This window comes from Talpa europaea, assembly GCF_964194135.1.
Source record: "Talpa europaea genome assembly, chromosome: 6".
In the NCBI taxonomy this organism is placed as follows: Eukaryota; Metazoa; Chordata; class Mammalia; order Eulipotyphla; family Talpidae; genus Talpa; species Talpa europaea.
The window spans coordinates 33214171-33239945 of NC_140072.1; the positions used below are offsets into that span (position 1 = coordinate 33214171).

A 25775-nucleotide genomic window follows, 5' to 3' on the forward strand; every position below is an offset into this window, starting at 1 on the left:
TTCCACAATTATTTTAGTTATACCACTAAAGGGGAATCTATTTTTTTTTTTTTTTTTTTTGTGGGACCCTTGCCGGCGGCCGGGGAACGAACCTGCGCTGCGGAGGCTGCGGGCAGCCTTGCAGCCCAGCGCTCAACTGCTGCGCCATCAGGGGAGGCCCCACTAAAGGGTAATCTTAAGGTTTGCTTAGAGGATGAAATAATTACTGGTTGGAAAGAAAGCACAGTAAAAGAGGAAGCAATGACCAATAACATAAAACAAAATATATAATACAAACCAAATATACAAATGAAGGCTAGGTGAATTGTCATGAAATAGCTGCAATGATTTTTCCTGTCTAAATGAAAGGACATCCTGCTTTTCCCAATAATCCCTCCCTTCCCAAATTAAAAAAAAAAAGGTATAAAAATCAAGCTGTTAACAGACTTTTCCATTCAAGGTTACAAGTGTTTCACCAGAGACATTAGGCCTACTTCTGTGTTACATTACTTAATTCAATCCTGGTCATCAGTAATAGCCACAAACACAAATGAAAAGCTGGCTCAAACTCTACTATGTGAGCAAAGGATTGCTAAGTAAAGAGAAATGTTATGTACCGCTAAGTTTAAAATTAACTCTGAGCATAAGAACTATTTCCATGTCTGACACACAAGCTTTTAAAAAATAAAATCAATGAAAACAGAAGGCGAAATAAGGAGAAAACAGGGTTACTCACCGTGGAGTAGTAACTGTTTCCTTTTCTGTGTGCAGCTTCCCCAGCAGAGCTGGGTAGTTTCCTGGAGGTGCCAAGAGAGGTTAGCTAGCCCTGCCCCTCATCGCATAACAACACATCCTTTTCATATATCAATGAAATGGTCTGAATTCTTAGACCTTAAAAGTATGAATTTTTTTGAGTGAAAAGTTAGTAAAAGCTGAGATCCTAAGAATGATTTAACTAAGAATGACTTAACAGATCTACCAGAGGAAAAGGGGCACAAAGTAAAGAAGAAATATTTGAGATGAAAAATGATGACTCCTCTACCTTGAGTAACCCTGTTTTTTTTTTTTTAAGATGTTAGTTTTTTGCATACTGTAAAAGCTGGTTAGACCTAAAAGATTAAGAGTGGGCTGCAAAAGGAGAAATTAATGACAATTTGAGGATTAAAGGCAAGTATCAAAATTCCTGTGTGACCCTGAAGAGACATATTCCAACTTCCACATCTACAAACGAAGAATCATGACTATCCAACTACACCACAAATATTCCTCTTAAATCATTACCTACAGGTTCCAAGAGCGAAACAGAAAGGTTCTATTTTAAGGTTAATTTAGCAACCTTGGTATCTGACAACTGCTAAAGAACATATTTTTCTAAATTATACTAAACTAAAAAAAGATCACCCTTAATTATACTCAAGAGACATTATTTTACCCATCCTTTCAAGCATTAAAATTTACATTAAGTACAAGATAACTAGTAAATGAATTTATTAAAGGCCAAAGAATACAGTGTAAATACCTTTAGGCATATCCTTCACTTTTATAGTTAGGACAATCAATTCATATAATTGCCTCATTTTTTGGTCAGTCTCTAATCACATAGTATAGAAAATTAATTTTTACATTTTGTAGGCATTTCCCTGAACAATGGAATTTTAAGACTATTCCATACACTCTACTAGCAACGCTGTTAAATTTACTCATAGGAAAACTCAACTAGATTAAGCGTCCAGTTTCTTATTTACTGCAATTTTCCAGAAGACAAAATACTAATACATGCAATAAGGCAAACTTTATGAATGATTTGACAAAAAAAATTAAATTAAAGCAGTTATATTTTATCTAATTGAGATTTATATGAGAGAAAAAGAGAATTGTTTGATAACCTATGTACTAACAAAAATTGGTCTGGTATTTCAGAAAATGCAGACTCTCCCATAAGGGAGACTTGCTTGGAGTACATCTGGATTACACTTAAGCATATGTCACATTTATGTGTTTTCCTTTGTCCCTTACCTAGTAATTTTACTGTTTCCTATGGAATAACCAATTCACAAAGTCAAGTCAAATTGACCTGCTAATGATATTCTCCAAGCATGATGCCACCAATATTCTTTCTTCATAGTAAGCTTTATGATTTAAGATTACAGAACAATGGCACTAACAACTGAAATTATTTGATTCATTTTACAAATCTATATTTAAAAAAAATTTTAACAAATGATCTATATTAGAATAAACAGTTTTGAATTTAAAATGCTAACTTTACTGTATAATGCTCTGGTAAATAGTAATTTACTGACTGCAAAAAAAAAATTCAAAATGTTATATAAAGAAAATAAATGTAGAAAGTCACACATTGCTGAAATGAGTTTAAATTTCAGATGAAGATGATACCAGTTAGAAATCGGCTTTTAAAAGAAAGGAATGTGTTAAGAATTATTTAAAACCCCAAAGACAATACAAGTTTCTTTCTCTAGCAATTTAAAGGCAAAGAACTGCTCACTCATTCATCTTTATTTCTACTTTATAAAGTCATTATCCTGCATTGTTGTATGTAACTAGGAAGAACCCTAAAAATATTCACTGGAGTGATTAAAATGATTGAAGTTTTCATGTTTTATATTTATTATATATTATTAAACATAAGCAAACATGTTTATGTTAATATTTTAAATATATTAAAATAAAGATGTATTAAAAGTAATTTTGATTTCTCCACTAAATTTTATTATATTTTCACTCCAAAAGTTACATTTCCAAAACACAAAAGCTTTCTGTATCTAAACTATCTTTTCTTTTTGACTTTCTGGGAAAAGCCAAGAAAGAATTCTCAGGATCAATTATATGGCTTATAATCAACATTAATGTAGGCTAATAATCTACTTATTTATATCCCATGGCATTCATCAAATTTCCATAACATTGTATTTCTTTTCCTTTTTGAAAATGCAGTTCATTATATAAAACCTGATTGGCTTTATACTGGCCAAATATGTAGAAGTTCTGTCCTGATGCACATTTATTTCAAAAGATAAAGATACTGTTTCAATTCTCTATTGTGGTGCACTTGGCACAAGTATGGCTATCTGCTGACATGAACTGTAATGGAAAACCCTAAGCCTCCCTACGCTGACCTGGACAGTACAGCCTAAAGATTACTTAATACTAAAAATTTTCTAATGACATAAATGCAAGACACATACTTCCACTCTTAGATATATCATTGGTTTAAATGACCACATTTCTCGTCAACACTGTCAAGCAGAACAAAATTTACTGATGACTAAGTTTGTTGTGTATGCAATAGCTTTGTAGCGTGCCATAAAATAGTTCTTACTGTAGTACATAATCTGAAGATCATCAGGAAAATCAAAACTATTTCCATAGGTCCTCATTTTAAAATATTATTTAAAATTGATTTCTCTTAATTTTGATGAAAGCTCTTACATCAAAAATAAAATAGATGAAAAACAAAAGTGCTTAAAAAAAAATTCTGTAAATGCCTAGGCAAATATAAAACAGATTTCCTTACCTGAAATGACCCTACTTCTCTCTTGTAAGTATAAAAAGCAACCTAAAGTTCCATGCCTAGAAATAGTTTTTTAGAGTGAAACAAGTGGGAATAATGAAAAAGTATGATTCCAAGCGGTAGTTATGCAAAATATGGGAAAGATTGCAAGCAAGTCACGCTTTAAAACCACTCATTGCAGCTAAATATTTCTGTTGCAAAATCAACAAAAAAGAATTCTTCTGGTTCTGGTTTTTGAGAGGGCCAATACTTAAGTTATTTTCATTAACCTGTTCAGCAATGAAATGTTGATGTTAAAAGAAAATGATCTAAGATGACATACTGAACTAGCATCTACCTACTTCGTAACTTAAAGTTACATACTATTTGATTTCAATTGAACTCAATTTTTCAACTTAAAATGGTAACGCTAACAATGGATTAAATGAAAGTCATTCAAAATAATATTCTGAAAATTCATGAACGCAACTTGGTAGATCTAAAAGTTCAAAATCATAACGTATAACAATGAACAGCTTTTTGTTACACACCCACTTTTTTTGCTACAAAATTCTTAATCAACATTGATGGCAAACAAAAAAGTATTTTTCTTTTTAAAAGAATATGTTAATTAACTCAGTAAACTAACAGATGAACTCAATATCTCCAAGTTAATGTTATAAAACTGATTAACATTTGAATTTACTCTATTCTGGTACCATAACAAATTCTGAATAAAGCCTTGAAGTTAATAAAGACATAAATTGTGCCTCAGGTATTTTTTTGCTTAATAACAAAAAGGTTAATGAGATAAACAACGCCAATAACAAAACCAGTGACTCTTTAAAAGTAACTAAAACTTAAAGTCTATGCCAAATGACAAAACAGTAAAATATGTAAAGTAGATATTTTTACTTACAAGTTAGTAACTGGCTCTCCTTTCAAGGGAGGTAGGAGGTTTCCTGAGCCAATTAAACAGTTGTGCACTATAGTCAGACTCTGTAGAACATCATCTCTAGAAAGGAAAAAACAAAACAAAACATAGTGTCATATTTTAGAAGATTCAAAACACCTGTTTTAAAATTCTTCTATCACAGATGTGCTGGAAGCCTTTGTTTTTATGTAGTATGTGCTCTCACTACTTTTCTAGATTGTTTTCTACCATTCAGTTATATTTCTGAACACCATTTTACACTAATTTCCTTTTTAGAAGGCAGAATTATTTTGAAAGTTATATGGGTGATATGTAGGAGGGTTCTCTCAGAGGCCTTTTTTATATTCACAGGCTAAAAGTAGCCTGACCAACTTTGTCCCAGGTGGATGGTTGGCACCTCAGGGGTTAGCAAGTGACTCTGGAGATCTAGCTGGGTCAGTGTTCCCTGTATGGTATATGTAAGTTGGTGGTGATTCGCTCAGGTATAGCCTTGGCCACAGCCTGGCAAACCAGAGCAGCTGTCACGAGCCCCCGTGCAGCACTGACCTCAAGACTGGTATGTGTGGGCTTTCTAATCCCTGGGATTCAGATACTCCACAAGACTGGTCACTTCAGATGAATGAGGAAAATGCTTGACACTCTAGTGCTTTCCTTCTTATAAATGCTACCTGAAATGGGGGTACCTGCTAGTTGTGGGTGGGCGCAGTGGGTTAACATTTTACATTGTGCGTGAAAGCTGTTTTCCTCAACAAGTCTTGAGGGAAAAAAAAAAAGCTAGACTCTAGGACAAAGTACAAAATCTTTATCAAGTAGGGAACATAAAAAATTAAGACTAAGAAATAGCAAACATCTTTAGTTTAGCCATTTACAAGATACCTACTGGTATAACACATGCTTAACTTAAATAGAAGCTAACTGTTCACAAGTAACACCTTTGCCCTTTGTGCAACAATTCTGAATTTAATCACTTTTTTTTAAATCACCTATTTATTGAAGATCATTTAACAGAAAAAGGAAACTAGTGTTACAGAAGACCACGCAGCATATTTCATCTCTAAAATGGACTTACAAAATACTCCAAAAAGCTGTTCAGAGTACTATACATACAGCTGACCTAAATCAATCATACTTCTTCCCCTGAGCCCTTTTATTGAACTTGCATTTCCTTCCAAACGGAGCAGTTCTACACATGTCCAACCTAGACATGTATAGTCCTAGAGATGTACATGTGAAACTGCTAAGGAGGAGACACTAAAAATTAGAAAAAATCCTTTTCAATTAAAAATTTAAAATTTTTCAATTTAAAATTTTTAAGTATTATGACAAAATTTCTGCTATACAACATTGTATTTGAAGGCTTTCTAATCACATATAGAACAGATATTTAAAACACATATTGAATATGGATACACTGATTATGGATATGCCAGAGAGATGGCATAAATTTTTTTTAACCACATAACACTAATTGATTATAAAAAAAGAGAACTACCTAGACATTTCAAGTTCTCCATCTCCACAGTGCTGTAGTTTGATGAGCTCAGGCTGAAGGAAAGAGTCCAACAGATAAAAGGCAAAAGCCACTTCTTCTGAAGAAGGAACATGCCACTGGATTCCCAGATTCCACAAATCCCCTGGTTTACCCCAGTCCTAGAAAAGAGCATTTGTTCAGCAAGAAGTTAAAAAATGAACACACACACACACACACACACACACAATTTAAAAGGTTTAAAAGAAAATGTATAAGTACTCCAAACCTAAGGAAGCAAATAATATTCCTAAAGTTGGATTTAAAATATTACCCTTCATTATTACCCCTGAAAAAAGTTCTTCATTAAGAGTTACTCATATTTATTAAGAGTCACTCAAGTATGAGTTTGCTGTAAGAGTAACAGTAAGTTTATTTGAGAAAACTGCAATTCCCAATAAAATTACATGGAATTATGGATGTTAACTGTGGCATATCAAAGTCATTCCATATAGAAACAGAGCAGAAAAAAACTAGACTTTTAGCTCCAATGATATGATGCACAGTCCAACAACAATTTTAATTATTACTTTTAAAAAGAATTAGTGAAATCTTTAAACTGAAAAAACCAAAAACTCCACACTTTGAAAATCTTCCCTAGGAAAAATAACCCAATGTACCCTTGAATTTTAAGTTATTAAAAAATGCTTGCCTTGATAGGAAAGTACTCAGAAGGAGGTTTGTCAAAGCCACCTGGCACACTGCAGTATTCAGTAGGGTAGATCAGCGTAGTAGAACGAAGAAGGTGATGCAAAAGGTTACAAGACAGAGTATAACCCTGCTTACAGGTTAAATGTAGAGTTCTTTGGAGAATCTTTACAAGCTGCTCCTTATAAAGAAGCAACTTCTTCCCATCCACTCGAGTTATCTAAAAAGAGGAAGAAAATAGTTGAAGGTATTTTGGTTAAAAGATCAAGAATCAATAATTAACATAAAAGTCAATGTTTGGCTACTCAAGCTAACCTAAATTAGTAACAATTTCTTAAAATGACTTTAATTCACTGTAAGACTGCCATTTCAATTACAGTCTAATAATGGAATACTTTTTAAAATCAACACACATTTTTTGAGTTTAGGCTCACATATACCATAGTAACATTCTTTTCAAAAGAATCTATTTAAAGAGACAAAACTTAACTGTATTTCCCTATGTTCCTGAACTAACCCACAAAGGAAACTAAAGTTTGATTAATGGCCAAATATAGAATATAAATAGGAAAAAAGAAATTGGCAAATTGAATGAACCTGGATTCTTAAGTGATCCCTATTAGAATTAATTGGTAAAAAGACCAGAAGAGTGTTGAGGATGAAATTATCAGTAATTATCAAATTCCTCTGACATCAGCCATATCAAGAAATATTCAAAACTTGGGAGTTCTCATAAATTTAAAGTAAATTTTCATAAAAAGGATAAATCCTAAAAGTAAGGCAACATTTTCACAGTAATTTTTCTTATTCCAAAGATTTACAATACCTCTGACAAAAGTTGAAGATTCCATAGTAACTCCTTGTCTAACTCTTCTTCATTTAATACATCATCATCTAAAAATGGCAAAATAGTATCAGGGGAAAAACTATGTATCCAACTAAATCAATCACTTAAAAATATTTATATTTAATATTTCTAATAGTTGAGAAGTCTCTTTTGGGGAGAGACTTTGTATTTGTATTTCATCTTCATGAAGCTATACTTGCTCCAGAAAAGGTGGAAACTCAATTTTCAAGAAAATAAACACACCAACAAGTAAAATATTGCTTAGCTTAAAGAAGCTGTTTGATCAGTAGAGTTTTAGAAACCAAGAAAAAATGTTATTTAAAATTGTAAAGGCAGAATAATAACCCAATGACTTACTCATTGTAAGCTGAGTTATAACACTGCAGCAATGGGGAACAAATAGCTTCAAAGATTCCTCTGGGCAGCACTGAAAACATATTTATATAAATAAGTTTGTGAAAACTACAAATTTTTCAGTCACAAAGTATACACTATACTATTTTCAGTGGCTATAAGCAGTTTACTGAAAAAATTATGCATTTTAAATATAACAAGCATTTCTAAAATAATTAACCACATAAACTTGTTGGTTACCAATTAATTCATGAGTCCAGAAAAAAGCCCAAACTCACCTTTACAGCAGCACGACACATGTCTGCTACCATGCGGCCTGCTACTCTTGTTTCAAATATATGTGAAACAGAAAAATTAAAAACTTTCTGAAGAGCCACCTATTAAGATGAGGAATAAAAATGTCAAATTGGCATTTTAAAGAAAGTTAAACATCTTATGAATCATAAAAGGAAATGGCCACATAAAAATTAACTGAGTAGAGACTGTAACCATCTTAATTGATAAGGGTTTGCTTAATAATGTTTCATCCAAGTCTATAAACAATCTTTGCACAACAACCTAATGTAAACAAAACATTTAAATCACAAAACTTTTGTTATAGAAACACTAAATATAAAATTACAGCTGCTTGAAGTAAACACAAGTTAATTATCTTGTTGGTTAATCCAATATTAGAAAGGGAATATTATGGAATAGCTAATATTTATAGTTTGCCATTCTGACCACCACAAACTATAAACTATGTGTATTTTGAAAGACTTGAAGCACTCTTTTTAATTTTATAAGCATGTCACAGGATTTTAACTTAATTGCTCAAAAATGAGCTCTAGATGGAGGATGCTGAAAATTAAAAACAACTTCCAAATCAAATCTTTTTTTAATTTTGGTAAAAAAGAATATTTACGATAATTTCTAGATACTAAAATAATTTTAGTAAATATTTCATTCAGCTACAAGGCAGCTTAGCTTTTAATCAGGATAAACATATTGAACAATGATCATCTCAGAAGAGAGAAGAAACAGAAATGGAAATACAGTGTGGTCTTAAAGATCATAATGTCTATAAAAAATACCAACTAATAGCAAATGTGTTCACAGAATGAGTTCACAGAATGCCTAATAATGACAAATTATTTCTTATCTAATACAGTCAGAATGTTTATTTAAGATTTAATTTCTATCATATTCTAGCATAAACACTTCTCAAAGCTTTTCTCCCAAATATTTAATTGTAAATTTACAAAATATAATTGATGCTTGCTATTTGTAGCAGTTATGTTCTATAAAGCTACTATGAACACTAAATTATCAAATAATGAATGGTTTTTCTAGGAAATATAAAGGATTAAGTTTCTTTTTTATTTTATTTTATATATTTTTTACATCATTTTTCATTTTTTGCACAATGTATGCATTTTTATCTTGGTTATAGCCCCCAGACAAACTGCACCACCCTTATTTTGATCCTACTCCCCGCCCCCCAACCCATACATAGTGTGTCTATGGTTTATAGTTGCTTGTTGAGTTTGATTTTTATTTTATTATAATTAGACCTTTTCCTGGTCCCTTATTTAGGATTTCTAAATCCTTGCTGTGAGTGAGACCATCTGGTATTTTTCTTTTTCTTTCTGGCTTATTTTGCTGAGCATGATCCCTTCCAGCTCCATCCATGTTGCTGCAAATTGCATGAGTTTATCTTTTTTGATTGCTCAGTAATATTCTATTGTGTGTATGTACCACATCTTCTTGAAGGAATTAAGTTTCTACGAGCCTCAATTGATGAATATATAAGCTTGTTTTATGTTTCTGTTTAAAGAAACCTTATTTAATTCTTTAACATTGAACTCATGGCCAACAGCACTGTAAGGAATACCTGAATGAAACATATCTAAGACAATTATCATTACAAACACCACAACACTCTTATGCTTAGATATTATAGCACTTCCCCCTTCAGGGCCACTTCAAACAGCAGAATAACCTGCAGAAAGCATAAAAATGTGCAAAATCTCAACCTAAATGGGCACAAAAAAAGACACTTATTTAAAGTATGAACTGAAACAAGAAGCAGAGTCATGTTGTTTGACCTCAGGTAGAACATGAGCAGCTCAACAAGAGCAACTTCTGCATCTTTTACACATCTGCAGAAAATGTTTGTGTTACAAATACATTTTAGAAGCACTGAAATTAAAATTTAGAAGGTGAACTGGCAAATCTGGAAACTGCAAATAATAATGATCAGATGTATAACTTTTCAAATCTTAATTATGGAGAGGATAAACTGGCATACACACACACACACACACACACACCTTAAAGTAACCTGAACCTTAATTCTAAAACATCAAATAAAAACACAAGATCGAAAGCTAATTTTTGGCAGAAATGCACTCTTACCATAAATATTTCTTTGGAACATTGTGTGAGGATTGTACTAAATGTAGAAGACAGGCCTAATTCAACCAAACTCTCCAAGTGAGTCATTTTCTCAGTTTCTGTCTCCTCTCTTGTTTGCTCCAATGTGCTACTTTCTATAAGTCCAAAGCATCTAAATGATCCAAATAAAGTATAATTTTAGCAACTACAAACTGGATTAACATTTTTGTGATGATCAGATAATCTCTACTGTTATGGCTATTTAAGTAATAACTACTTAATTCATACATATTTCACAAATCAAATGTCCTTTTGTAACTTCAGCAGCCAACCTCCCCTCCGCCCACCCTTTTAGGTAGCAGTAAAATACAGGTTGTCTTCCAGAAAAGAATTTGCTGTTACAGAGCAGTCACTTTTTTGAACATTAGATAATGGGTAGATCTGGGGCACATGCTCACCTGTCCATAAACTGTAAGACAAAATCCTCAAATTCAGCTGTGGCTGAACAAAGTTCTCGTTCCACCTATAATATGTCAATGTTAAATTAAGAATAGCTTTTGCTTTTTTCCTCTGAACTAACAAAACTCAACTATTGGCCTACAAATTAGATCTAGGATTACATTATTATAATCACATATCAAGAGAAAGAGTAGCATTATCATATTGAGAATCCTGATCTATTTATTTTCCAGGAAGCAAAATAAGATGTAATTAAACCAATTTTATAAGGGCCCAAAAGAGAAGTCAAGCAGTCATTTTTATTATCAATTAGTTTTCAAACTGTTGGTGTATGTGTGTAAAGAATGACCTCTCACTACTGAACAGTCAGATGGATATCAAATAGTAACAAACTTGCAACAAAGAAAATAATTATAAAAGAAAAGACGATGATGAAGAAAATTTCTCTTCATTGGATGCCTATCCTCCCAACAAATTTATTCCTACCATAAGAAGTTGGGAAAACAAAACACAATCACCACTGATTAATAAAACATTAAAAAGTAGCAAAAAAAAAAAAAAGAAATACACACTGGAGGAAGACCTGGTCTTCCATTTATACCTTTCTAGGCACAAAATGACAATTTTACATTGTTAGCATCTATTCAAAATTGCTTTTTAAACTAACAAATATTACACATAAAATAAGAATTAGAACTTAGTTAACCAATCCTCTCACAACGAGAAAGCATCCTTACTTCTGTGAGGTCGTTTCTTTCTTGTAGTACAGATGAACAATCTACTAAAGGCACCAGAGTGGAAAATGTTGCTATAAACTGGAATGTAATCTGTGTGAAGATACAAAAGATTTAATATTAACAACATAATGCTAATTCAAAACTGTAAGTGTACCATATGTTATCATATAGCAACAAAAGAAGCTGTCTTGAGGAAATCCCACAACAATCCTCTGGAAATTTTTTAATTAGAATTAAACATTTTAAAGTTCCTCACAATTACATGTTGCTTTAGTTATAAAGTAATAATATATTTCTACATAGTTACTAAGTTTAAGTAACAAGTTTTCCAATTTTTTACAACCAAGAAGTTCCTTTGCCTCCTCCCTAAAAAGTGATGTTAATTAAGGGTAAATAGAATACACTAATGCAAAAGGATCAAGACTGGGGAAGAGGGAAGATAGCAATGTTGTAAGTCAGAAGAAAAAGTGTGTTCAAGCGAGATGTAGATTTTATATATAGTAACTTTGTAAATGAAGAGAGAGATAAATGATATATGCTAAGATTTCTAACATCTCTGCTTAAGGAAAGTAAGCTTTAGAACATCATATGACTGGTAAATGCACACAGTTTAAGGCAAATTACTTAAGAAGGAAGACATTATATAGATCAACTAACTGTCCACAGATCTAAAATTAGACACCAACAGATATAACTCTGCTACCTTTTATATACTCTGCACTGAACTATGTTCTAAAGAGCATTTTAAGAAATATTAACATGACGTCCATTTATACAAGTACAATATTTTAAGAAAAATTAACAGGATGTCCATTTATACAAGTATAATTTAGATGCAGAATCATAAATGCTCACCATGCATTTACTAAAGTCATTTGGATCCACCCCAGGCAAAGCTCTCATCAACAGAGGTAGCATGTGTGTTGGACCTTCAGGAAACCATTTGCCCCCTGATACCAAACTGCGGGCTACTCCAATTACACAACTTAAAGTGGCTGTGAGCTGGTGAGGTTCTGTCAAAGTCTCTAGTGCAGGATATGTTCTATAGTTTGAAAATAGAATTTTAAAAAATTTCCATCACAGGTAAATAAACATGACACATTAAATATACTGAACTCATAAATTGCATTTTGGCTTAAAGGTTTGTCGCTATTGGGATATTTTGGGTGAATATTTTTCTTAAAGTTACAGAATCACACACACAAAAGGAAAGGCACAGAGACTATTGCATGTTTCCCCAACTCCCTGCCACCTTACACCTATCTCCATGCAAATTCCACAAAACATAAACTGGTAAGTTTTGTACTATTTCATTTATCTTAATAGACCTTGTATACCCCAATAGGAATGTATCAAATCTAATCTAATGATCAGTTATTATTAGAATTCAAGAATGACAAGTCAGAATGACACCACTTTTCCCTTTTAAAGGAAAATCATAAAAACGTTTCAATTTCTACTATTTTATACTTTTTACAAGACAGATATTTAATAATTGGAAATCAGTTATTGGAAACATGAGAAAATTCCTAACAACAGAGTAATTAAATGGGGACGGGGGAGAGAAGATATGAGGGTTATGATAAATTCAATATTGAATCACTAAGCATTTAAGAGCCAAGAGCATTCACTCATTCATTGACTCGCTGGGGAAAAAAATCTAAAATGTAGTCTTACACAAAAAAGATAAATAATAAGGGAAATAATAAGTGAACAGAAGGAAGGATTTACAAAATCCAAACCTATTTTTATTTTTAAAAGATGGAAAAAATACACCAAACTTTAATAGAGGTTGTCTTTAGGAGATGAAAAAAATTTTAAATTCTTTCCACATTTTTATTTTTAAAAAGACTTTCATAAAAGGGAAAAAAATCTTATCCCAAAAGACTGTCATGCCACTTAGAAACAGAAAATTAAAATTTTCAAAGAGTCATTGTATTGCCAATTTTGACAATAAACATGTATCACTCAACATGCTGTTATGTAATTTTATAAAAATTGAGAACTAAGTAAAAATGGGATCTGTAAATGTCCTTTCATTTATCAGCTTTGTTCCTATATTAAAAATTTATTTCACTAATGATAATTAATCAGCTGGAAAACACTGAAATAAAGAAAAACAAAGGGGAAGTAAAGAAATTAAAAAACACCATCAAATTTTAACTATAAAATAGCAGAAGTCACACTCAGAAGCCAGTCTCTCCTCTCCAAGCAGCATCAAGGGACTTGTCACTGACTGTTAGCTTTTGCTACCACAAGGAGTCAAAGAGCAAAGAATACTGGAGTTGCAAGCAGAGTTGCAAGCAGAGTGGCAACTGCCTGACTTTCCCATTCCATCCCCTAAATAAGTTCTATATGCTGGAAATACTGCAGTGCCCCAAGGTATGCCCACAAGAATAGAAGCATTTGGGAAAGGTATTTAATTGACTTCAATATTAATGGCAATGAGGGCAGGTGAGATAGCAAAAACAACCCAAATTTATAGGTAAAAGAGTCACAATTAGGTAAAGATCTTTACCTAATTTTGGAGATAGGGTACCCTATCTCCAAGTGTATGTGAGCCATTATCATCTCTCAACAGTGAGCAGAAAATAGGTTGTTGTCTGCATTCTGCCACCATGAACCTTGGACAAAGCTGAGTTTTATAGAACGCAAATTGCTAGTTTAGGCTTTAAAAGCTCATATTCTTCTCCTCTTGACAAAGACACATTTAGAGAATCAAAAGGCTCTTGTTCAAGAAGCAAAGAAGTAAGAGAAAGCTCAAGTCATTTTGCTCCTGAACACTAAAAACAAGTAAGAGTAGCTCCCACTTGGGAACCATACCAGACCAACAGTAATAGTGACTAGGTAAATGGAGAACTATTTTCTTATTGTTTAAACAGACAAAATTAATAAATGCAATAAAATCTACGTTGTGGAAAACAATAAACCTGTTTATACAATATAAGAAAGTAATAAATTTAACTAAATTTCTTCTAAATCACTGATTCTAAGAAACAACAGAAATCTAAAACCACTTTCAATGACATGTTCTAAATAGTGATACTCATCTTTTGATGATAAAACAGCCAGTTTAACTAATGAGCATAAAACTTGAGTGACTAAAATGTACATAGTCCAAAATACTGATCTATTTCAACTTTCTTTTTTCTCTAGTAAACCCTATCAAGTCAAACAAACAAAAAAACCCAAATCAAGGTGTCGATCATTAGGTTAACATGTCCTGCTTCTTCTCTAGGAAAGGGAATGAGCACCAACATAGCTACACAAAGAAAAGAGAACCAAGCAGAACAGAAGAGTAAAGAGTTCATCAGGAGACACAGCTAGGCTTCAACAAAACATTGAAAACTATACACTTACCTTTCAAGTACAGGGGGTATGACTAACTCGGGTCTCATGAGTGCAAGATTTTGCAGAGCCTGGGCTGCTTCTAAACTACCAGTTTTGCTAAACATAGCCAAGAGGACAGGCTGAATAATGCATTGTACAAAGTCTGTAACATCTTGATCAGTAAGCTTATGGCTATCAGGCACAGGCGTTAACCAAGAAGGCTTCTTGTATCTTTCACGATGCAATCTTCTAACAACGCTGTTTGGCAACCGCTGAAGTAGTTTCATTAACTTGTTCTGGGGACACAGAAGCAGAAAGTCCCAGGTAGATTCTATTTCCCACATAGATATCATGGTTCCTCCCTACCCTCCCAAATAGATTTAAAAAAAAAACCCAATTTATCTTATTGTAAAGACCTACACAGAATAACAAGATGGACTAACATACTCTTACCAATTTTTTATATTAATAAAACTTTATTTAAAATTTGTTTTAATTTGTAGAATTATGTGAAGCTTCCATTACATGAAAAGTCATTTAAACCAGGAAGCTTAAAATACCAACACAATAAACTGAAAAGATCATTCCATACTTTGCAACTTTTGTTATGATTTTGTTGCAGAATATGGCATTTTGTCATCAGTTCCCATACCAGCATTATCTTATTTTGTATATATTCTATGAACATAGTAACTTAATTAGAATTTAATCATATACAACCAAATTAAATGAAGGACAGAAACTGTATCAGAGATTGCTTAATAGGCAATAGTTAAGTGTGACCACATCTTAAAAACTCCAAACCCTAGAATGAAAAATGAACATACTCACCAGCCAGCGCCCATTATTTGAAGGATGGTAAAAAGATGTGATGCTGTTAAACAAACCAGCCAAGTGTTTTTGCACTAGCTTACTTGGTCCACCCTGTTCAGATAAAAAGTGTAAAAATTTCAGCACTCACATTTTACTATGAAATTGAAGGGGACACCAGGGCCAAGTCTACACATATACCTCTAACATGGTTCATATTCATCCCACTGACAAAAATCAACTCTACCTTTAAATAAGAGTCAAAAACAATTTCCCAATGAACTTCATACAACTCAAGTCAAAGATTTCTGCTAAAAATAAGGTCAAATTAATGAAACCAAATTAGAAAATTCATAAGGAGTCTTTCAGTTAGGGCAGCAGTATCTTTTATGCTTCTATAGTCAAATCGTTTGTCACTAACACTGTCACCCTAAAATAACCAAGAGTGGTAACATTAGGCATAAAAAGCATTCCTTAAATGATCTAAGAAGCAAATTTCTCGAGGTATAAAAGGAAGAGGTAAGAGCTTACATAAATGCATTCAAATATTTTATTCTTGTGTCTAAATAATTAAACTTCTATATTTGACCAGGCTTTGACTCAAAAGAAAAACATTTTTATTTCTTCTATTACCAAACAAACATATAAAACCACCAATCAAACAATAAGGTAACCTAGAGAAAATAAGGGGCAAGTTAACATACAACTTATCAAGTTGAAAGGCTCTGGGAATAAAGAACTACAATTTGGCCTTGAACCTCTTGTCAAGATTATCTTTTATGAAACAGCACAAACCTAGTATAGAATGCTGAGTTATATTAGGAACATTATCTTCCTCATGAACTAAAATTCATGTTCGTTTCCCAATCTGGAATAGGGCAACCATTAAAGAGACCATGATAATTCCATACCAAATACCATCAAAATTTTCAAAATTCTAACATAATTATTATCATCATTAAAATTTTATTATAGTCAACAGTACATTAAAAATATGTTAAATATTTAACAGAAAATGAAGTTGCCAATGAGAACAGCAACACTGACTAAAATCAGGTTGATACTAATCACTACCTAATTCTGTGGCTCCTAGAAAACAAGTTGCAACTCATTGCTTATGTCAGATAGTAAACATATGTTTTTACTCTTATTGAATTTTAGAAAGAAATTGGGTTTTCTTCTGTTTAATAATGAACTAGCAAAATCAGGGGGAGCTTGTATTTTATTTCCCTTTTAGTCTTACAGTAAAATTTAAGAACTAAACTTCTCAACCACTTAGCATTTTTCACAGAAACAACCAACCAATTAAACAACATAACCTGGGAAAAAACAATCAAACACAGAGTGATAATTCAAGGAGACAGAAGTGGAATCAATACAACTGACAATGCAGAAAATTGTAGTATGTTCAATGTAATGTATAATGTTAACAGTAGTGAGCATATGCAGAACCTTTATCATTATCAATCTAACCTTGGAAAAGTCCTTTGGTCTATGGATCTGATTCCTAGCCTGTAAAAATGTGACATTCTGAATCTCAAACTTTTGACTCTATTTTTAAAGTCTATTGGTTAGAGAGATTTATAAATGGCACATTATGACTACATTCTGAGTATAATAAACATAAGCTTACTACATTAGAAAATACAAGACTCATGTGACCAACTAAGTCCCTAGTAATACAGACTCTTGATTACACAGAGTTTTTGTATGGTTAACACAAAATTTACATGAGTCATATAAAACAAATATATTACAAACCATCATAGCAGTGATCCATATTACAGCATGTCCTATATCATAAGCATTTGTTAAAAATCTTGGGACTAACACTTGACTGCTTCCCACTGGGAGGTTCAAGCTTCTCAGAATTCTTGTAAATATCTTTAAAGAGAGAAATAGAATCAAAAATAAATATTTACAAAAGTTAAAACTCTTAAATAACTTAAGTGCTATATATTAGTATATTTGGATGTAATCTTACTTAACCAATTTTTTTTTAAAGTCACATTATTGGTAATCTGCTTTATTATTCAAATTACCTATTAACATCTAGAGATTTTTTTTAATGAAACTGAGGTTGCAGTCATGTAGATATGAAGCAACCATATTCATACAACCAAAAGCACAAAAAATGAGCCATACATGTAAAAAGGTAAACCATAGATAACTGCAGTTAAACATGAAATATTTTGACTCCTTTCTACCTTGTTAAATGCACATAAAGCTTTTTTTCCTATGTTTTCATTATATACCAAGGAGGCACAAAATGCAAATATCATCTACAGGTTTACTTTCCCTCTCAAAATTGTATTTTTAAACTCTTCCCTCCCCCATTTTAATGCTGTTTTGATGTTTTTCTAAGAATTTGCAGTTTAGTCTGTAATTTTATTGAATTTTAATATGATTAAATTTGTATTTTGTAATTCTGTCATTACTAATAGAGGGCCCTAACGTGTAGGGAACTCCTCCTCCTCCTTAGTTTCTAATAGCCAGCAACAGAAATAAATTGTGCAAGCAAAGAAAGAGCGATTTGCCTTCTGTTGCTCCTCAGAATGATCTGGATGTCCCACACCAGCCCTCTTGAAGAGTCATAGGTGATTCTATACAGGCAAAACAATACCAAAGGCACAATATTAAGAATACTGCGCCTGGAAACATTTGGGAAATAAATAATATGATCTAAAAAGTGGAGAACATTCCAGAGCAGATATAATACACAAAATTTGCTAGAAGATATGAATGCAGGAAAGCCTGAATAATAAATATACTTGATGCACTCTAAAATTCACTGTGAAATTTAAAGTTCATGTCCTACATAGGTAAAACAAAAATCACATATTTATGATTCCTGGATATGATGCAATTACTGTTTGAAAATAAATGATCCATCCCTATAAACCATGTTTTTACTAATAGTAAAAATACATATTTTACATGGAGTAAGGACTTAACAGACGAAACACTCCTCACAGACACAAATGATATCAATGCTTGTGGTATGCTATATGATCAAATATTCTTAATTACCTTTGGTACATATGGATCCCAATCTATGTACCCTATATTATCTGTAGCCAATCGAGCAAAGAGATTTACTAGTTGCTAAAAGCAAAAAAAAAAAAAACAAAAAACCATTAATATATTTGTTCTCGATTAAGAGTCAAATTCATAGTCCTTACCCTTTTCCCCCACAAATCATTATCAAAACAATTTAATGTATTGACTCAGTTTTATAAAAATCTCCATTTTAAAAAATTGTTTCTTTTAACTTGTTTAAATCAACTACAAATTGAAAAGCTTGTAAAAAGGGAAATGACAAAGCATTATCGACAATACAAACCATAAAAGAAATTTTAATTCAACAAGCTTGTAAAAAATATCCTCCAAGTGTCAAGCACAATGTTAGTGAGAGTACAAAAGGAAGCAAACGGCCTTACATTTCATGCATTTCACAATATATATCCATATGCTTCTAGATATTAGTAAAGCCAAAATTTTAAAATGTCAGAATACAGCAAATTAAAAAAATTAATTACAACACTACTAACAGTTAATTCTAAGAAACTGAAGCTACTTATTCAATGATCTTATACACTTATTTCCAAACTAAAATGTATAGGAGAAAAAAAAATGGAATACTTACCCCCTCCCACTGTGGGAGATTTTGCACTGAAACCCAGAGGCCAATTAATTCATCAAACCAAAGTCTGAAGAAGAAAAATGTTATGAATACTAAGTGATTTATACAAAGTGGTTCAAAGCCAGATATCTTCTGTGTTTTTTAAATCTATTATCCTTACTGATAACTACACAACCTAGAAAAAGTACTGAAAGGTACAAACTAAATGAAACAAAGGACTATTTTTGTCTCAATATTTCCCTTTCAATTCATTTATGTTACTAAGAGTAATCTCATCAAACTTCTAATTCACTATTAAATAATTGTTGCCACTCCTATCTAACAACTGTTTACATGTTTCTCCTTCCTCTCTTTGCTCTTTTAATGTTTTCCTACCTGTTCTTATAACTCTCCCCTATTTTCTTAAAGTCAATTTAGTAACTATGCCATTAAATTAGAACTAGAGTAAAAGTTTCACAAAAGAAATGAATCACAAAGTTTAAGGCACAAATAAATTATAGTGGGGGAAACTATCTTAAAGAAATAGAAGGAAATCTAGGCAGTGCATGAAAATGGTTTAAGTATTATTAACCAATATTTACCAATGTCAAAAAATTTTGTAACTTTTTAAAATTTCATAAATATACGGCTATATAAAATGTTTCTGATTTGGCATCTCACTATAGAAAACATGGGGTAGAAACAAAGGTAGAACTCATAACACAGAGAAAATTACTATTCAATCTTTTTTCATAAAAAGTCTAAATTTAATTTTTCATTTATAGGGTTTTTTTAAACCTACAGTATCCCAGTAAAAAATCAGTTATTAAATGTGATGCAAAGACTACAGTAACAAAAAAAAATGTTATTTAAAAAAATGCTAGAAAAAATGATAAGGGTTTAAATCAAGTTTTAGGAGAAAACCTTTCCTTTCCCTAAAAACTCTATGCAATTTAATATTTCTATCCCTGGCTGTTTATATTTCCATTCCTTCTTATATTTATTATTCTTTTTTTTAAAAGATTTATTTATTTATACAAGCACTGGGTACAGTCAGAAGCACGGGAGGGTGAGAGAATTCACCAGAGCCAGAGTGGGGAACAGTACAGGCAGACTGACGAAGTACACTGCTGAGGGGAGCAGCGGATGCGGCAGGAGAGGTCTGTCGGCCATGTGGGACCCTCTACGGCGGCCGGGGATCGAACCAGTGCTGCAGAGGCTGTGGGCAGCTTCACAGCCCAGCGCTCAACCGCTGCGCCACCAGGGGAGGCCCTACATTTATTATTCTATATATTATTTCTTCAACGTCCTCATCTTATTTTGCTTGACATACAAATGTTTTCTCTCTTCACTCACAATCTTATGTTTAACTGTTTTATCCTTTATATACTTAAAGTGTAATAAAATTAGTATAGATGAGTTAGTAAATCTTTTTCTCCCCACTTATTATTTGCTTTCTACTTTGCCTATATACCTGTATTTCCTGCTGTACTCTAGAACTAGTCAAGATACGTAATACTTACTTAAAACCTTTATGATGAAGTTCTGGAGGGAGGGAGGTAGGAAGAAATATTTCAAAATAAGTGATGGCCTTTTGCATTGTCACATCAAAAGGGCACATTAAAGGCCTCCATTCTTCTAGCATCTCAGCTGTGGCATCTGCTGGAAAATATCTAATAAAGAAGGAGGTTTTCATATACCTGATCATTGACTAAAAGTTCCACAACTCAATATACGACTAACCAAAAAAAGAGAATGGATTTTATAAAATATGCATATACTACAAGTTAGCCTACAAAATACATACATTTTTACAACTCCAAAATAAATACCTTATCATAAATTTCCTTGTGTATGTGACTTAGAAAAATACTTTAACGATGATAAAACACATAAAATACAGAAGTCCATTAAATCCTTTAAACATGGTGGTTGTAGTTTTCCTTCCTATGTGCTATGTAATATGTGTCATATAAAATCCAGGCTATAGAATGAACTAGATAATTAGTTAAGCAAGAAAGAGAACATCAGTCTAGTTATCTCTAGGCACTTTTATACAATCATTTTATCCTCTGGACCACAGAATCCTCCTTTATATGAGAGGATTACACTAGAGGATCTAGACCTAAGGTTCTAATATTCTATAATTATATGAAATGAGCAGGAGTGTCCCAAGATAGAGAAGATTTAGAAAAATTAAAATCTGAAGTATGGAAAACAAAGGTAAATGAATAAAGAGGATCCATGTACAATTACCAAGTACACATTAAAGGGTTCAAAATAAAAAGTATATTCAGTAAGTCAGAGAAATTCTGACTTGGTTCTGATCAAAAATGTTAGGAAACTGTTTTAAATATACTTGATGGTTTGGCCTATACATGATGTCATTAATACTATTATATCTATACATTTGTGTCCATTAGAATCACACTTCATTCCTTTATGCAAAAAAATAAAATTAGATATCCAAATATTTCTGTTGAGTTCATTAAGCACTTATTTGTCAAGTCATTGTGCAATAGGTTGGAATTTTAAAAAAAGCAGAATATATTGTGCCTTCAAAGATTTCATACATCAATACTCCTCCCTAGTTTTCCAATTAACTGTTAATCTAGTAATTCAAAATTAAAGATCGGTATTTCTATGAATTACTTAAAAACCTGAAATCAAGTCAATATTTTAGTGATGATCAAGTTTCTGGTGAAGAAAAAGAGCCTAACTGCCTAGTACAGTTAGGCATTGGTAGCTTGTGACTCAGATTAGATCTTAGGCCTCTTATCACAGACACATTTGCATAAGACTAAGTAGTAGAATAGGTCAGTAACAAATACTTGATTTATAAAATAATTTCAACTCATATTACCAAGCATATGATTATATAGGGATTTCCATTAAAAAGAATCCACTGTATACACAGCAGATAAGCAGTCTTAGAATAGCCTGCTAACGCTAACAAGAAAACAGCTGAAGTACATAGAACTAGACTTTCATTAGCTAAAACTAAATTCTATACATATTCATCTGTAAGCATTAGAACATGGGATTTTAAAGTCAAATACTCCTATGGTGGAGGACTATTATAGGTGTGTGGTGATGGGTATGGTGTGGTGATATGCATCTAAGGAGGTTTGATCCCATGCATCTGGATTCCATACTATATTGTGAACCAAAGTTATCTCAATTAAAATAATAATAAAGTCAAATATTCTACTGAAAGGGAACAAACTAGTGGAAAAGTATGGCCCCTATCTAACTACTCATATTTTAATGCAATACCTACAATGCTCATTCTGGAAAATATTTTTGATGTGAATAATAAAACTATAGGGAAATCTTCAAATAAAGATGATTAAACACAAATTATAGTGTTCCTACTTTATAAAGGATGACTGACACCCACATCACTTAAAACCTTCTAAATTTATAAATGAAATCCAAAAAATTTTAGATTTGAAAATCTGTTGTGTTCAGTGACTGATACCACAATGTCAGAAACTATATATACCACCTTAATTTCCTCATCTAAGCACACTAAAGATGAAAAACCCCAAAGAAACAAAGAGAAAAGCTTCATAAATTGAGAAGCTACTTACGGTCGGCAGCTTTTCACGAGTGTTTTGAGAACATTTTCTACAGAACTGGGGGGAAAAGTCATTTGACAAATTAGGTTGGTGTATTAAGAACACTTCAAATTCAATTGATAAATATCTCTAAGATATGGTCATGCTTTTAATCTCTGCACATGCAATTACTAATATTTCTCTTTCAGACAGATAGAATTTTAAGAATTAACTGCACAAACTCCTTAATCTACTCTTCCTTTGCCCTCATTTTGTTTATTCTCTGCTGTGAGCTAAAAGAAGGAAAACTGGGAAAAGGATAAATCACTTTTGATCGTTACAAAACAGGAAGCAATGATCATACTTATCAACACTAAGAAGTACGCCCAGTGGCTTAAAAATTCACATACTGATTTTTAATTTTTGTTTTCTAATTTTACATAAAACACAAATAGAAAATATAGCAGAATCTGGTATGCTCTATCAGAACTGCCAGACACTAGTTTTCTGTGACCTACTGTTAAGAGTTCTATAACCCTCCAAGGTACTTTATTGCCAGCAACAATTATCAAAGAGTAATAGCCATCTTTTTGACCACCTACCATTAAAGTTGGTTAACTTTAAAAGTTAGAACTTATTTTCCAACTTTTATGTGGCTTAAGTGATTACAGGAAAACAACATATTTGTACAGTGAATTTATAATAAGTATTCTTGTGTTAATGAACAGGCCAAAGTGTACTGATTTAAACACATATGACCATAATGCATACTTAAGTTTTTTAAATGGGACCATAGTCAAAAAAGGTCAGATGCAAATAGGCAAAACAAAGGAGGGCAGTAGATAATTTTGAACTGGAATTTTAAAATAAATGTGTGACTACTTATACTATGATATGTACAAATAAAAATTAAAAAGTCCCCAAATCTCAAGAAATAAATTGGGGAAAGGGATAATTTCCAGGCAGTGCTTCCACCTGACACTTTCTCAATAAGCTGCTTGAAATTCTTAAGTCCAAAAACCCATTCAACTTGTCTGAAAAGTTAAGAATTGATCTGCAAAGAAATTCCAAGGAATAACACAAATCAAACTCAGCACAAGTAATAAATACATTATAAAATTGAGAAAACTGTAATTTCATTGCTTGGAGCAACAGGAATCCTCTTTAATTCCATTGAATCCTCTTTAATTTCATTGCTTTCATTGCTAGTCAAGAGAAAAATTAATTGAAGAGGAAACCAGGATACAATTCATGAAATAATTCTAAAATAAAAAAGAGGAAAACATGGCCAGAAAGCCCTCATTGAGCATTTTCTCTGTTTATCAAAGAGAGGTTTCATTTTTTTTTCTTACAAAAAATGTAGGCAATTAAGAAACACAGAATTGAGTTTACAGAATATCTAAGTTTTCCTAGTGAAAAAAAAAGGGGGGGAGGGCAAACTTCTTTCCAACTACATTTAAAATTCTCTGAAGACCATAACAATGATTATTACTTCTGGGGATTTCCAAAGTGCTTGTAATAGCTTATGTGTTCATATATGTTGACCTTTATCTATTTAATCTATTTGTAATACTGAAAAAAAAATTTTTTTAGTGTAATAGAGGACACAGATCTTTGGATGTGCTTTTAGTTTGGACTGAAGAACTCTATTCAGAAACAAATTATAGAATTAATAGGTAAGGTTTAAAGAGCCATCTAGTTTGCAAACTAAATATTGAATAGATCAACTTAAATGCAGATTTTAAGAAGATAATTCTAAAATGGTGAACTTTCTGCCCACAGAAATAAGGAGAAAAATCTATAATTCTCCCAGTTCCTAAAGTTTGTGATCATGTTAATTTTACATTTAATTTTTTAGTTTCTGTGGCAATTCATTTGAGAGCACAACACAGAAAACCTGCTATTCACAGAGTAACTTCTGTATTTTATCAACATACTTTGATATAGTAAAAAATGATGCTAAAAAAGCAAGTAATAAAATGTTGCATAGCTGCAAGTTTTCTTGGTTCCCTTCATTCTTCAGAATAGGAAGGTTGATAGTTGTCACTTCACTCGTTAGTGGAATAGGGTATGTGGGAATGTGATTGAGTTCATCTCAATAAAGCCAATTTCAACAACTCCTTATATATAAGGCCTGTGCCATTGGATTTATGCTCTTTATCCAGAAAAGGGTACAATCTCTCTAACCTGTGATATCTGTATAGTGACCTTTTGTGATTCTTGTAATCTCTCAAGATGAAGGGAACAATGTTTCTGTTTAAAAATAAAATAAAAGGTTAAGGCTAGATGCTACCAGACTACATTTCACTAATTTTTAGAGGGAGTGAATAATCACTACATACTTTTCCAATTAATGGAAATTTATAACACTAAATTGATAACAATTCAATACATTTTTTTTGTTTGTTTTAATCAAAAGCGATCTACAGAGGGACTAAGCTTTGGATGGGTTTTCCCATACCCTATTTCCTCTTAAGCAAAGGCATTTTAGTTGAAAAGAAAGCCATAGTATATCTTGAAATGGTTCATAACTTGGGCTTAGAGCAAGATCTAAATTTGAATACCAGTTCTGTTCATTACTGGTAGTATAGCATTATAAGAGCTTTAGTTTTTCCACCTAAGAGCAATAATACCTATCCCTCATAAGACAGTTTACAAAAATTAAATGAGGTATTATAAAGAAAGTAGTTATCTGGCCCAGAACTAAGCACAATAAATGCTAACTACAATTACTATTTCATACTTAGCCAAAAGAAATTTTACTTTCATTCTCTGTAAGAACTAAAATATTGTGCTCATTTTGCTTTTACATTAATTTTATTGCCTCTGAGTAGCTATTAACTCATGATTTAGGAAATCAATCAAAATAGGGAATTCCTCCCCCAATTTATTTATTAGGGCAGAAAGTAAGTTCTTGTCCCAGTTCTTGAGCTTTTGTCTCAGTTTCAACAAATGACCGTGTATTTTCCACTCTGGGCTACAATTCCCTTTAGACAACATTCCTTATGATTCCTCTGATAACATTAATAAAATAAATGCCAAACATGTAGCAGAGAAGTCTGAAGAAAAACAAAAGCCTT

General features: G+C 32.2%; 1 protein-coding gene across 1 annotated transcript in view; it reads right to left on the reverse strand.

Moving 5' to 3' along the window:
* The window catches only part of PSME4 (proteasome activator subunit 4), a gene marked incomplete at both ends in the record, with an annotated part of 81250 nt that overhangs the window by 32809 nt on the left and 22666 nt on the right, over positions 1–25775 (reverse strand). The window contains 17 exons of the mRNA XM_084235038.1: positions 4410–4505; positions 5917–6074; positions 6605–6820; positions 7427–7494; positions 7805–7874; positions 8080–8178; positions 10199–10349; positions 10636–10700; positions 11374–11463; positions 12229–12415; positions 14734–14999; positions 15535–15627; positions 17275–17397; positions 18544–18618; positions 19160–19223; positions 20659–20808; positions 22729–22773. Coding sequence (XP_084091164.1) covers positions 4410–4505; positions 5917–6074; positions 6605–6820; positions 7427–7494; positions 7805–7874; positions 8080–8178; positions 10199–10349; positions 10636–10700; positions 11374–11463; positions 12229–12415; positions 14734–14999; positions 15535–15627; positions 17275–17397; positions 18544–18618; positions 19160–19223; positions 20659–20808; positions 22729–22773 — 2016 coding nt within the window. The remainder of the gene's footprint in view (positions 1–4409; positions 4506–5916; positions 6075–6604; positions 6821–7426; positions 7495–7804; positions 7875–8079; positions 8179–10198; positions 10350–10635; positions 10701–11373; positions 11464–12228; positions 12416–14733; positions 15000–15534; positions 15628–17274; positions 17398–18543; positions 18619–19159; positions 19224–20658; positions 20809–22728; positions 22774–25775) is intronic.